The sequence below is a fragment of the Brienomyrus brachyistius genome, chromosome 14 (assembly GCF_023856365.1).
Source record: "Brienomyrus brachyistius isolate T26 chromosome 14, BBRACH_0.4, whole genome shotgun sequence".
Lineage (NCBI taxonomy): Eukaryota > Metazoa > Chordata > Actinopteri > Osteoglossiformes > Mormyridae > Brienomyrus > Brienomyrus brachyistius.
This window is the reverse complement of record NC_064546.1, coordinates 19,502,228-19,517,035: the sequence shown is the minus strand read 5'-3', so window position 1 is coordinate 19,517,035 and position 14,808 is coordinate 19,502,228. Positions and strand designations below refer to the sequence as shown.

Genomic DNA, 14,808 nt, shown 5'->3' with positions numbered 1-14,808 from the left:
GCCACGGGCTCCCTTGAGTGCCAATAATCATTTTTCCCAACACTGCATAGACTAAGGATATCTGTAAATGGAAAAAAGGTGTTCCCTGTCAGGTAATCTAACCAAATTGTTACGTGACACAACCCCATTACTGACTGCCAATCCACCCAAATACTATAACCACTTATTCAATACCAGGTTATAGTGAGCTTGGGAACACAGGCAGGATGCCAGGCCACCACTGCGGGCAATTAGAGACGCCAATGCAGACATCTGGGCAGTAGAAAGGAATCCACACGGATGAGAATCAAACCCACAGCTACAACTATCAGGGACGTCAGCACTAACGGTTGAGCTGCTGTGTTCGTCAGAGTGGCTGCTCTCATATCGATATCATTAAACAATCACTTTGATTTGTTTTTTCATACTAGGTTAAGATAGCCTTATATATTATAATATGTGGGGGGGGGGGGGGGGGGGACAATTACACATTGAATTTGGTTGATCTGAAAACATTGCGTTTGTATGAATACGTGCTTTGAATTTGCTTTCCTTCATGCTTACTCGCACTGAGAATGAACACCTTTCCATTTAAAGCACATCTGCGTCAGAGAACAGTCTGTGTATGTTTTATTTGATTAAATCACAGCACAAGTGCAGCAATGTCATCAGACGCACAACACATGCTATGTATATAGATTATATATATAGATATATATAAAAAATCTTTACATCATTTTGCTGCTTGTTCAGTTTGGTATCCTCTTTTATTGGTTTATATTGAACACAGATATATCAGGGGCAAAGAGATACGTATATATAATTTGTATTTATATGTATGTATAATCCTTTTTTTTTTAATTAACAGACACAACTTCATTTGGTCAAATTATACAGTGGTTCAGGTATGAACAATTTATTGTCCTGAATCTGACTGTCTTCCAGTTGTACACTCCCAGTTCTGGAGATAGACACATCAGCAATCATTTATCTTTAAAAGTTCACAAAAATAAATGGAAAAAAATATGACTTGGCTGTCCTATGTAAACGCCGGCGTGATTACTCTTACAGATGATACCCTCTACAGGAGGAGTCAATGTGATAAGGAGTCGATGACTCAATGTCCATCTTCCACTGGAGAAAAGGACGTGGCAGATTTAGAAGAATGAACAGTTGAGGTGAATTAAATGTGCTTCACTTGGACTTAAATTGAAAAATAAAAAAACTACCTGGGCAGACTTGCACACTTAACACGCCGTGAAAAGGGCCTCCAGCACATAACCATGACATTTTCATGAACACGCTTTATACACTGATTTGATATTGCTTAAAAAAATAAATAAATTATGAGCTCACATTGAAAAGTTGCATGATGGGTGAATAGAAAGTTATTTTAAAAACAGGTCAGAGAAATTAGCCACACAATACAAGTTTTTCATGTTTTATAAGCAAACAACCCCGTACTTCTCTTACATTGCCAGTACTGTCCCCAGGGGATGGAAAAACTTCACTGACTTAGTAACCTAGTGTTTATCCAGGAATGCATCCCTAAAATTGTTTAACAATGACTTAATAAAACACAAAAGTCAATCCCATACATTGATTTGGTAAGGCTTCATCTCCATTTGATTTCAAGGATGCAAAAATCTGATATTTTTTTTAAATATGTATTTTTAAGTTTCAACCTAAACGCATGCAGCTAAACTACATTTATATTCCACGGTACACACACATTTAAGAGGAGCTTGGATAAATATGGATCCAACGTGTGCCTAAGGTGTGTGGATAAATGGTTTATTGGAAACAGTTACATTACCATGGGAATTTGGTGTTGATATTACTTCAGTGTATAAAACAGCAAGCATCTGTAAACATGAACAATAGCTACTGTATTAACAGACACACATAATATTTTAAATAATTTAGCAAATGACATTCTCATGCATACAAGTGCTTCAAACACAAAAAAGTCCATTGTAAGATAGTCCAAGCACGTTTTTTTAGGGTTTTTTATTTGTTGTGTTTTTCCTGTGGAAGTAGCTGTAAACTGAATGGAACGTTAAACTGGTGTCCAGTCCGTAGTGTGTTTAACCCCACTGTGTCGGCCCGCCCTTCATTTCTGCATGTCGCACTGCAGGAGTAATACGATGGACGGGTCGCTCTTTGCAGCTTCCTTGAACTCGTCTAGTGAGATCTGGTCGTCGTTGTTCTTATCCATTTTGCTGAAGATCCTGTCCACTCGCTGCTCGGGTGTAAGGCCGTCTTCATTCATCTTCATCATGATGACAGTGCCCACCATCTTGTAAATAGCCTTTTGGAGAACGTGAAATGAACAGAACATGTTTATGAATCTGCTTTCTATTCAAGAGACATTTTAACGTTAACGAGACCATTTTTATTTTTCGTTAAATTAGCAGAATTTTTTTTATTTTTCATACTTTGTATCATCAGTGCATCTTTAACAAAGAAAAACACTTTTTTTGAGTATAATTAAAATGACAAAAATGTAACAGTTCCATGTGGCAATTAATTTCAATAAACAGATATTCTAATTAATATAGAGGAGTAGTTATGGGCAGCCAAAGCTAGTGACGATATATCAGTGTGAAAGCAGATCCCAGTCACAATACCTCAATAATCTCCAGCATTTCCACTCTAGTAATTTTCCCATCGCCATCCAGGTCATACATATTGAAGGCCCAGTTCAGCTTCTGCTCAAAGCTGCCCCGGGATGTGATGGACAGGGCACAAATGAATTCTCTGAAGTCAATGGTGCCGTCTCCATTTTTGTCGAAGGTTCTGAACGCATGTTGTGCAAATTTCGATGCGTCGCCATATGGGAAAAACTGCAACGGGGGAAAAGAAAGGTCACGCAAACTATGCAATGCGTGTGTTTTTTTACATTTTGTTTGGGAAAACTGAGGACGTGAACACTTTCATTTTGGCAACATTAGTTACTGTGGTCTTTCTATGAAAAAGTTTAAACTCTGGTTCTCAAAAAAAGGGAAAATTATAGGCCAATCAAAACACCATCACTGAACTGCATGCCCCACTGTTCACCATCACAAATACAAGATTGTAACAATCGAGATCTGTAACGTTGGAACAATTTACGCAGCAAGTTGTCAAGCCATTGCTGACTCCATTATCTGCCCCTACCACGAACTGTCTTGATTTGTGGACAAAACTAAACAAAAGAAACCTATTTTCTTTACATCAAAGGCCATATTGGATTATCATACTGCATGAAAGGACAACATCAATCTTCAGACCCCCATAAAAGCTAAAAATACACTAAGGCCCTCTGTATTTACCCAGGATTTGAGTGATTTGTTTGTATATATGTGTTCTAACTTGGAAACACTCTCACTCTGTAATGATGCACAGAATAAAAGTGTTAGATAATTTTAGAAGTATCGTGCCGTGTGCTGGTGATGATTTTTAAATTTAGCCTTTACGCCCTTTTTCCATAGTGCTCTTACAGCCGTAGCCAAATGTGCTGGAAGTAAACAAAGCAAGCAGCAGGCGTGAGCTGGATCTTTTGACTGAAATTATGATTCAAATAGTTTATCCACGTCTCTGCTGCATATTACTATTAAAAAGGCAAGACTTCGGTAGGTTTGGTGCTAGATATCTGTACACTAAAGATACACGGAGCTGTGCGAAAATCCAAGGCAGCCAAAGAAAATGATGTTTAAATAGTCGTTATGTTGGTGTAGAACTATGCTATTATACCTCTCAAAGTGTGTTAGCTTAGCCGTTTCAAAACCTCTGCTAAAATCACCCCATTATTTCCATGCAATATGTCATGCATACTGATAAGTTATGTTGCTAATGTGCAATTGTTGCTCATTAGCAACATAACAACACATTAGCAAATGGTTGCTGCTGTGCACTGGCCAATAATAATCTGCTCTGTTTTTTTTTTAGAACAACATTGTCCATGAAAGGGCCATTTAAACATATTTCTGCGTTATATTATTTTAGCTTCTATTTTGTATTAATTTTGCATTTATTAACGCACCTTTGGCATTGCTATAAACGTACTTTCATTGCGTTACACAAAGACAATGAAGTGCTTGAAACCATGAATACACCCATGTATTTTTTGACATGACCACTAACACACCTCGTACAGCTAATCAATATCTCATTGACTTTTTTTTAACTAATTAAGTTAATTAATTAAGTCAGCTGGTGGTGAAATTTAATAAATACATGGAATGGCTGGGGTGCCCCTGAGGAAAGATTTGGAAACCGATATGATGTTCATCTAGCCATCCAGCAGGACATCAGTAACTTCTTGAAAAGCAGAATAAATTATTACTAGTTTTTTAATTGTATTTCTCTTAATTTGCATATGTTTTAATTTTAGATTGTGTTTTCTTTGTTCTGAGCTAATATATACTTACTTAAACAGCTTTAAATATGTCTTTTCCTGGTCCAAGACATTTGCACAGTACTGTACATTTCTCACAAATTACATTCTAACTTGGTAGAAGTATTTATAAGACTCAAGGTAAAAAAAAAAAAAAAAACATTGATAATGTTTCCTCAGAGTCAGAGCAACATTATTTTCTTGAAACAGATATTCCATGAATGTAAGACAGGATTTGAACGATCGTTGAGCATGTTGACAGTTACTAAGAAGTATCATTATTACAATACATTATTTAAACAAAAATAGTTTAGCATTTCATTACTGTACAACACCCTCCCCCAGGCTTAACTCACCAATTACGAGGAAGGACAAAGTCAAAATCCATCCATTCATCCATCCATCCATCCATCCATCCTTTCATCCATCCATCCATCCATCCATCCAGCAAGCCAGCCAGCCTTCCATCCATTTTCTCAAACTGTTCTATTCAGGGTCACAGGGGATCCAGAGCGTATCCAGGAGGCTATGATTAAAGACAGGTAATAACCCAGTATGGGGTACTCAAAATCTATGTCTGCCTAAATTATACACAATAAAAATGTCTATTTACTCAAATAGTAGATTCTGCTTAATCCAGCAGAAGGGAATCCTTGGATACAACATCTTTGGAGAGAGAATAAAATCACAGGCCTATCCCCAAAAGCAAAGAAATGCGGCCTTCCTCTGATTGATAGATTTATAACAAAAGCGATACAACTTAAGCAGTCTGTATATCCCAGTGAAAACTGCACTGTTTTAACCTTGTGTGTGTTTGTATTTAATGATTATCGTGTCGAGTCGATAAAATTTCGTCAGTCACCTATGATGTGGATCCATTGCCCTGCAGTATCTTGTTGGGACCGTGGCTGGGACATGTAAGCCGAACCCATATAAACGAAATTCCATAAATGAAAATGCACTGGCTGCAGTGACGCATTTTCCCCAACAGACCTCACAGGACATCCATTTACATGTATCATTCGTCATTTTCACATTTAATGATGAATGTGTTGCTGGGGTATTAGTGTCCAGCAGTGATAATTCGTGATCACTGCATTGGATCATTTTTAATTAAGTAATCACTGATGATCGACAGTGTGTATTACCTTAAATGAACTGTCACTCAGTACAAAATGCCAGTTGTATGTTTCTCCTCCTCTCTCAGCATTACGGAGCGCAGTGAATCACCCTTTACTCTACTGCTCACTGCTTTCCTTCTGTTTCCATCCAGTGCAATATTCGCGCATTTATACAGGGGCAAGTCTTACAAAAGCAGTTAGGATAAACTATTTGGTTCAAGGGTACTGCAAAAAAGGTCCCTCCTTGGGTATAAAATTGCAGGTCTGCCCTCCAAAGAACCTTCTGGATCACTGTTTCTCCAGCCCCAGTGTTTATACACACACAGGATTAGGTATGTGTATCTTTGTGGGGACTCTCCATTCATTTCTATGGACGAACCCTAATCCCAACGTGACGACCCTAACCCCTACCCAGCCCTAACCTTAACCATAAGTAACCAAACAAAATATGAGACTTCTGGCTATTTTAGATCCTTCATTGCATTCATGATTTTTTAGAAAATTTAGGTTTATGTTGTGAGGACCTGAAAAATGTCCCCTCCAGCTAAAAAGTGACAAGTGTCACAAATATATAGCCAGGTATATATTCCGATACACACCTGTACAAGTACTGGGGTTGATATACCTGTGTTGCCTCCATCCAACATTTTGCATTGTTCTGTACATTATACAATATATTAATGAGGCCTAGTAATAAAAAGCCCCTCCCTCCAAAAAAAAGACATTAAATTGCAAGCAGGCCACATTTTCTAAGTCATAATCCCTATGCTCTCCGAAAAGGTAGCCTTGTAGAAAGGCCAATTACAGATCTGTAAAAACTCACAGCAAGTGGTCTCGCTCCGAACACCCGAGGGACAGTGCGTCCCTCCAAATTACAGGAACGTTTTGGGACCCTCTACACAGCCCATAATATTAATGACTTGGTGAAGAAATACAGCCATTAGAACACTGCAGTGCTGCAGCCGAGTAATGTTTTATGGTCATGTCAAATGCTTAAAATGGATGTCCAGTTTAATATGAATTCATAATTCGTTTTATGTCATTTTTTGCACAATCATGATTTAGTGCATCTCTTTACTCTCTTTTGACATTATTTTACACACATATCACCATTACAATGGCTTCAACTTAATCATGCCACTGTTCCACGTTCCCAAATAAGCTTCATATTTACCTCCTTATTTCTGTTATGAATTTCAGTGCTTCCTTCCTTATTTAATATTATGTACCTCAATGTGACGATAAAGCTGATCCAGATCTTCACGGTTCCTTCACAAAGCTGCCTTACCCATATACTGTGCACCAGTTCGGTGTTTCCCAATCCGGTCCTCGGGGATCCCCTGCCAGTCCACATTTTTGTTCTCTCACAGCTCCCAGTAAGGCAGTCTGTGGGTCCTCAAGGATCGGATTGGGAAACATGGCACTAATTGACACTCCTGAGCTCAAATAACAGCTGTTGTTGTGAGAGAATGTGGTGAAATGGATAGTAGAGGCCCCGCCCCCAAAGTGCTTGCACACCTACTTTCACATACAGCTGCTGGAACTCCTCGAGGTTCAGCCTGCCGCTTGGGCAGTCCTTCAGAAACCCTTTGTACCACTGCTTTAACTCATACTCGTTAAACTCCGTGGTCTTCACCAGGTCCTCCATCACTTCAGGGGTCAGCTTGCTGTTCTGTTTCCCCATGGTCTCTGCCAAAGAGCAGATGGTGAGCTTTATATGTCAGACTTATGCCTATTTAAAGCAGAAGGCTATTGATTTTGAGGGTTGAAAGTACAAATCCCAATCTCACATTCAAGGCCGTCGCATTCATAGCAGACACATTAGTATAGCTTGTGCATCTCACTATAATGTTCTTGGTACTACACATGCATCTAATCCCATTAAACTGAGACCAGCCACCATGTTCTGTTGCTTTAAAATCTCTCCCTACCTCAATTTTGCCCAGAAAGTACAATTTAGGTCACTGGTCACAGTCAGGCTGGGGATTCCCCCCCCCCCCCCCCCCGCCCCCCTTCAGACTGATCACATGGTTTCTGTGGGCGTGGCCCCGTAATTTCTGTATGATCAGCAGCATCATTGTGTCAACTGGGAATACTGAATCTTTCATGCATAAAGTCAGAAGATGAAGCTGCTTGTTTTTATGACCACTTGTTATGTGACCTCTTTAATATTTGTGTTACACATGCATTTTAAACAGAGAATTTGTGGGCCTCTAGGAACTTGTAGCTGTTCATGCATCTTTGGGTTCAGGACGTGCATCGTCACGTCGAAGCCATGGGGAAAAGGCATCTTGTTCACTGTTTGGTTTATCGCTCGCTCCCCCCCCCCCTCGCTGACTCACTGACTCGCTCCGACAGACTGTGCGGGTAGCGGGATCTACAGTCGGATCTAAGCTGTCGTTACTCCCCGCTGCCGCTGCTGCATTGCGGCATGCTTGATGATGCCATTGTTGTCTCTTATTTGACACCTTAGAACTAGAAAGAGAATCCAAAGTGTGTCATTTCCTGGACTCCCCGCATCACGTCTCCACTTTCCCCCGATGGGGAAAAGTTCATATTTTTGCAGCATTTACTGAAGGGCGCTGAACAGCTACAGGAACGACAATGATTCTAAACCCTCTGAGTCTATCAAACAGTGTGATGCATAATTCGCCTTCGTCATCAGAACTTGGGAGAAGGACCAAAACATCCTTGTAACAAGTGCATGCGCGGAAAAGATTTGGATTAGTTATCGGTATTTAAATGATTGTTCTACTGTGATAAATGAATGAAATTTACCAAAATGGACTCCAAATATATATATAAAGCATGAACAAAGAATTCATCACCAAGCACTGCACATAAACATCCTGTATCTGATTTCAAAATGGAGACTAGTGAGTTTGACTTGAGACTGCAGAATTAAAAACATTGCAGAGTCATAAACCACACAGTGGGATATAAAATACAATGGATAGTTATCGAGCCAAAATCATGCCCTGTGCTAATCGGTGCCACATGGGTGGCACTGCAGTGTCACTGGCATTTTTGTCAGCTGTATGCCCTGTACACGTCTTGTGTGCCAAAATATTAACACCCCAGATGACCTGATGTTTGTGATTCTTTAACCTCAGTTTTTGGAAACGTATTGGTATAAATGTGCCCATTACTCTGCAGTCCACAAATTAACAACCACTGCTTTTCAAAACCAGCTCCATGTTTGGGGAAATGGAATTTAGGGCGAACAGAAAATACGAATCATTTGAAAGATGCCTGACCAATTGACATTGTAGCAGTAGGTCAGAATTCGAGAAAAGAAAAATCATTTTTTAGTTCAAAATCCATGCTGTATTGACAAGCACATCAAACACGTATACTTTTCAGCATTTGTTGCATTCTACAAAGTAAAAAAAACATATAGTACAGATTTGCTTAAGCTGGGAGCAGTTATTTTTTCAAGAAATGAATGTCTATACATTCTTGCAGCAACAAATGAATTCTACAGTGCAGCATGTCTGAAGTCACACTCGCTCACAGCTCCTCAGGTGTTCTTTGAAGCCATCAAATTTTGGACGAGATGCTTTATACAATCATCTGGACGGAGCAAAAAGCAACTTAAGCTGATGTGAGAAAAGGGGGTCAAGGGTATTTCTCAGCTTAAAATGTGTCACATTGATTAGAATGCATTGCTGTTGACAGTGATGTAAGGGCTACGTAAATGATGCATGGGCAAATGGCACAGGGGTCTTTGAAGCGTGTTCTTGCGGGACTACATAACCAAAATGTAACATAACATAATCAATATACAGCTAATCACGGTGATTCAATTGCTACAGTGTATTATATTTAGGTATTGTGTTTCAAACTATTAATGATGTTTTCCCAGATAGATCTTTATTAATTAAATCAGCTGTAATGCCCCATTCCAACCAGCATGAGAAGCCGGAGGTGGAGCTAAACAGATAAAAGTAAAGGAATGAAGAAACCGAACCGAATGCAGAATGAGAAAGAGGACAAACTAACAAGACTGTGTGACAGAGATGTAACCATCCATCATTGGATGCCCAGCACTGATAAAGAAATGGAATATTTAAGAATGGAGAAATAAGCCAGATCTGGAAAAAAAAACCTTTATTACTGTAGAAAAGAGAGAAAAGATTCAGGGAAATGCAAAATACAAAATTAAGGGAACTGCAAGGCAGAAGTAAACAGTTCGTTTGCCTTAAGTGAAAGTTTTGTACATGTAGATGAAAGACATATGAATTATTTGTTTAATCATTGTCTCTCTTCTATTTATTTCATTTGTAATTAATGGACTATTTCATTGTTCTCATTGATTTGCGTTTTTGCAACTACTGAAAAAAAAATTATAAAGGATTTAGCACTGAACATCCAATGCAGTTTGCAAAAATTAATTTACAAATTGTACTATTAATTATCATCAGGTGTGTGTGTGACATCACTATAAAGAAACTTTTCCTGAGAAGAAAACCCCCTGCAACAAGAGGACTCACATTTGTCTTCTGCTACATTTAAATTCTCAGTGTCTTGTCACAGAATGCAATTTACCTCCTAATGGATACCCAAACTCTCCAGAGTTCTTCAAGGTTTCACAGGGGGATCGGATGCCAGGAGTCTCTTCTTAAGCCTTTTACTGGCATTGATATCCTATACAAGGATGGATGCTCTCGATATGGGAGCCTTACATCACGTACGTCTCTGAGTCCATCACTGAGGCCATAAAACCTGTGAGTCTTCAAGCAAGCATACAGCCAGATGATGGATCCACCAGTGGAGAACATCGCACCTCGGGACCATTACCGTCACTTGCTGTTAAACGCAGCCTCGAAATAGCATGTCACCTGCTTCACACATTTAGCTAGGTGTTCCTTCAGCGTCTCCCTCAAAGCCAGATGCCCGGGGTTTGGTGTTAAATTGCATTTTTTGCCTGTACCGGTCCTGCTTCACAGGAGGCCATTGGGGTCACCAGGAGTGCTTTTATCTAAGAGAACGGTTCGCTGTTGGCGAGCGCTAGCCATCCGTCATCGATCGTGTCCCTCCCAGCTTCCCGAAGAGCAGCGTCGGGATAAAATACGAGCGTGGGGGGGTGAGTCTGCGTTGCGGGTGTCGACCCATCTCGCTAACATCTTAGAAACTCCGTCAACGGCATGAGAGTTAATCCATAACCTGAAGGGCTTGTTTATCGAAGTGGAACCTGCAGAATGGTCTCAGACATTGATGTATTTCCAGCGGATTGCTCCGAGCTCTTAATATTCAATCTCGTCTTCCCACATAACAAAATGTACGTGCAGAGTGCGGCAGGCCCACTCTCCTTTTAAAAGCAACTATTGATCTTCCTCTGAAGTTACCGAGGCAATATTGCTATTGAATTCTATTAGCTTGTATTTACAATTACTCAGACTATGGGCTGCAGGTCTATTTATGGCCGATCCAAACTTTTTGTTGGGGGAAATGTGATACACACGTCTCAGCATTTGTGCACTTTGTGTTTGGACTGCAAAGGAAATGGCATTTGTAGTCAATGAATAAGTATAGATGTCTAATAGCATACTGTATTCGGGAAGCATGGAAGACTCTGTGTCTCGCATCTGACAGCCAATACAACAACAATAGAGTACTTTAGGTCAAGAAACTCCTCAAGCTCCAGCTACTGCTGTAGATGGTAGTGCAACAGCAGGAGTCTTGTCATTAGCTTTGGGGCAGCGATTCAGCTTGAGCCTGGATATCTAGGAGCATGAGAAGGTCAATCAGGGCAGCGTCTCCGTCTTTGGCCGCTCTCCAAGCCAGGGTGACAGTTACCGCGAGGGCGGATCTTCCGTCTCCCCAGCTCCACGCGGCGTGGCCTCTCGTTTTTAGCAGATTGCCTGCGGGCACCCCGGACTCCCCACGGAGGACTCGGGATGGGAGTCGTGCGGCCTCTTCCAGCTCACACCATCCAGCCATGTTTCCCTCCCCCCTTCAGACAAATCACCCCATTTGCTCGACTCTTCCCGCCGTGATTGTGGATGCTGACAGGGCTCGCTGCTCGCCTCACGCTGAGCCTCTCCTGACGAGGGCACGGCAGTGCAGTCAACGTGTTCCAGAAGATCCCATCCGCCGGGTGTTTCGTTAAGGGCGTGGAACTTCGTCACCCATTTCCCCCGACTGAGGCCAGGCTGCCGGTGCCGATGGGTCCTTGGCTTCCTCTCTGTTTTCAACTGACAGCCCCATACTCTTGCTCCTGCCCTAAAATGGCATCCCCGCTTAGAGACATCTCCTTCCCGTGACGTTCCTCTCTGCCCTCTTTCCATTCCCCTGCATCTAATCTCTCGGCTGCACCTCATTTCCCTGACAACTCTGCATCTTCATCCATATTATCTGCCTCAGAATGTCCAACTTGTGGGTGACCAGATCATTAAAGGTTAGACACCATGTCAAACCAGGAACAGGCATTAAGTGATAACCATTTAATGCGTCAAAATTTTACAAATAAGTTTCCTTCAGAATAAAACAGAGGTTTCCCAGTCAGTGCATAGTTACGTATATATAAGGAGCAAGATTGAATGCAGTGTCAAATTATATTCATTGTTGAACAGTCCACATATCTGTCAATTTTGTATTAATTAATTTATACATTAGAACATACAGTTCCAGCTCTGGCAGATTTGCAAAAAAGATGTAACCTGTTAGTAATGTAGGCTAACCTTCATATGAATTGCAAATGTTAGGAACGACGGTTTAACGGAATAGCCAAACACTCGTCTCCAAATGAGGTCGAAAATTAAAACAAATAATCAGCATAAAATAATCAGAAATGATCATAACATTAATGCAATTATCAACAGTAAATACCAAATGTTTTAGAAATAAGAGCACCATATTCAAAACGGGGTAACTAGATAGCTACAGTATAGTGTAAACATTTCCAGTGTTATATAACGACCTACTATGCATAAAAGAAACCCCATATTCGATACTGCTACTATGAATATTTCTGCAGTACGGAGTAACCTTTGCTGAATTATAAAACCTTGGCATGCTGCCTGGATTCTGATAAAATGGTGAAACAATTGTTATCATCTAAATCAGTGAATTAGTATTAACGTTTCAGTGTTTAATATTACACGACATTTAATCTGGGGTAATGTGGTCCCTGGTATTAGCATACGAGAGACCCTTAAGGGGGAATTATTTCCACTGGATTAACCTTGCTATGTCAATTGGTTTAACAAAATATTTATATTCGCTAAAAACAAACATGACAGTTCCGTGAAAGGCGAAAGTGATTTAACCAGTGTATGCAAAATCAGACAAATTGGTCTAAAACCAAAATGAATTAAGAAGGCTTTACAAGTAAACGCACGTATCGACTGTTATGTTATCGGTTATGTAACGGCACCAAATATCCTCTTCTATTATCAAGCGGATAATGACCTTGAGAATCAGAAAATACTAAAAGTAAATTCCGTTCGCGTTAATTTGCGCTGCCGTGATTCTTTCTAATTTTTAAGGCAGGCTGCGATTTCACATCGTGTTTATGCAGTCCCTCCCGAAACGTAAGGTATGCCATGGCGTCATTTATTCGAACTAAAAAAATCTTAGAAACGTCGTCCCTAAATATATGCAATCAAAATTTCGCGCAGTAGGAATTACAGATTCCCAGCTCGACCCTTTCGCGAGTCTTATATGCGATGCGCGCGCGCCAGTCGCGAGGCAGCAGCTGCACATCAGCAGCACTGCGCTAAACTGGGGAGAAACATGCTTGCTTCAAACCACCATCGCCTTTCATTTTCAAAAGATCCGGTTTTCGTCTTCGCCAGCCACTATATGCAGCTGTGACAACATGCCATTCCCTTTTCCCGTCATCATTACATCCATACTTTACATTCTAACAATCACTGGGCACAAGGCGCAAAGTTTTTAAATGTATGTTTGCAAATAATAATTCCCCCCACCCCCCTCAGGCTTTGACCAATTCAGACTGCAGAGGTGCAGTTCACGATGTCGTGTTTTATTACCATAACATAAAGACTCGTCACTTTGAAGATTTTACAGCTTTCGCCATTTGAGACAGTCTATGCCCCTTGCAACGTTAATGCCAACAGACAATATTAAATAAGTCATGCAGTAAAACTTTGGGTCTACACATTGATTTATTTATTCACATGAACGACACTGCAAGAACAGTAATTAAGTGTCACGGTACAAAGATGAGCTCTACGTATTGCAAATGTTCTGTCATAGCAATATACTGCATTTAGCCAAATTAACGCATTAAGACAACGCACCTCTGAAATATTCGAAGATATTTTTACCTGATGCAGACGAAGGTGCGATCTAACGGCTTGCTTGTGCAGTAAAAAACGTCGAGCCGAAATCGGAAAATCTCCAGCCCCTCTTTTGACGTTGTGTTAAAAAGGAAAAGATACTAGGATGGATGTTGCAAGATGCAGTTTTAACGGGAAATGCCGCAGGGACCTATCCCACTCTTGCTCTTTGGGTTATGTGACGCTACAGCGAGGGCGTCATCCCGCTTGCAGCGCGTCTTGATCTACAGTAGGAAGCGTGCTTGGCCGTCTTATGTAGAGGACAACTGACCGACAAGCGTGTTCTTTGAGTCTGCGCATGATAAAGAAATACGCCTCCTTTTCTGCGCCTACTTTTAAAGCCCGAAAATAGCATTACATCAGCATTTACTTTAGGATTGCCATTCAACGGGAGCCATGCAGTATTGCATTTCGATTCAATTATTAAATTCCTTTCCGGCATTTTTATTTGCAATGATCGTAAGAATCGTTATATATAATGAACTGTAAATATGGCATCCTCTGTGCATATAACATGCCAGTTAAATATACACGGGACGTAGGCTCTTATTTGCAATTTATTTTTCTACAGGTAGCCAATGGCATGTTCTGAAAATGACGGAACTGAAACAAGATTGTGATGTTCATTATAATGTAATATTAATGTACTAAAGCGACCTTGTTACACATGCATTCCTCGAATACATTAACTAGTCGACTGTAGTGGGCTAGAAACACAGGTGTCCGATCTTGATATTATGGGATGCTATTTATAAGCACGTAAAGAAAACGCGTTTTGCAGTTGAAATGTAATCTGACCGAGTTTGGGGAAATCCCTGTGTAAAAATAAAGTTTATTTTTGTCATGACCTGATTTCTAAAATGTCGCATAGTTGACCCAGGGCTCCCGGTCCTTCCACGATTTGGCGTCTCCGGGTGGTGTTCCAGGTCACCCTAATGCTCGTTCAGTGGGCTGTTTCCATTTGACACCCAATCATTACTGGCATTTTGGAAACCGCACAAACCGTTTACAGCTACTTTTCTGA

At 40.6% G+C, this 14,808-nt stretch overlaps 1 protein-coding gene across 2 annotated transcripts; it reads right to left on the bottom strand.

The window, feature by feature from the left end:
* Positions 1 to 789: 789 nt before the first annotated feature.
* On the bottom strand, positions 790 to 14,070 carry vsnl1b (visinin-like 1b). Of its 2 annotated transcripts, none has more exons than XM_048975416.1 (4): positions 13,746 to 14,070; positions 7,001 to 7,167; positions 2,610 to 2,825; positions 790 to 2,290 (listed from the first exon to the last, which is right to left on the bottom strand). In XM_048975416.1, the coding sequence occupies exons 2-4, from the start codon at positions 7,160 to 7,162 to the stop codon at positions 2,093 to 2,095; spliced, it is 576 nt and encodes a 191-aa protein (XP_048831373.1). In that variant the 5' UTR covers positions 7,163 to 7,167; positions 13,746 to 14,070; the 3' UTR covers positions 790 to 2,092. The 2 variants fall into 2 exon arrangements, with proteins under 2 accessions (XP_048831373.1, XP_048831372.1); XM_048975415.1 differs by having other exon boundaries at positions 13,773 to 14,070.
* Positions 14,071 to 14,808: the final 738 nt, after the last annotated feature.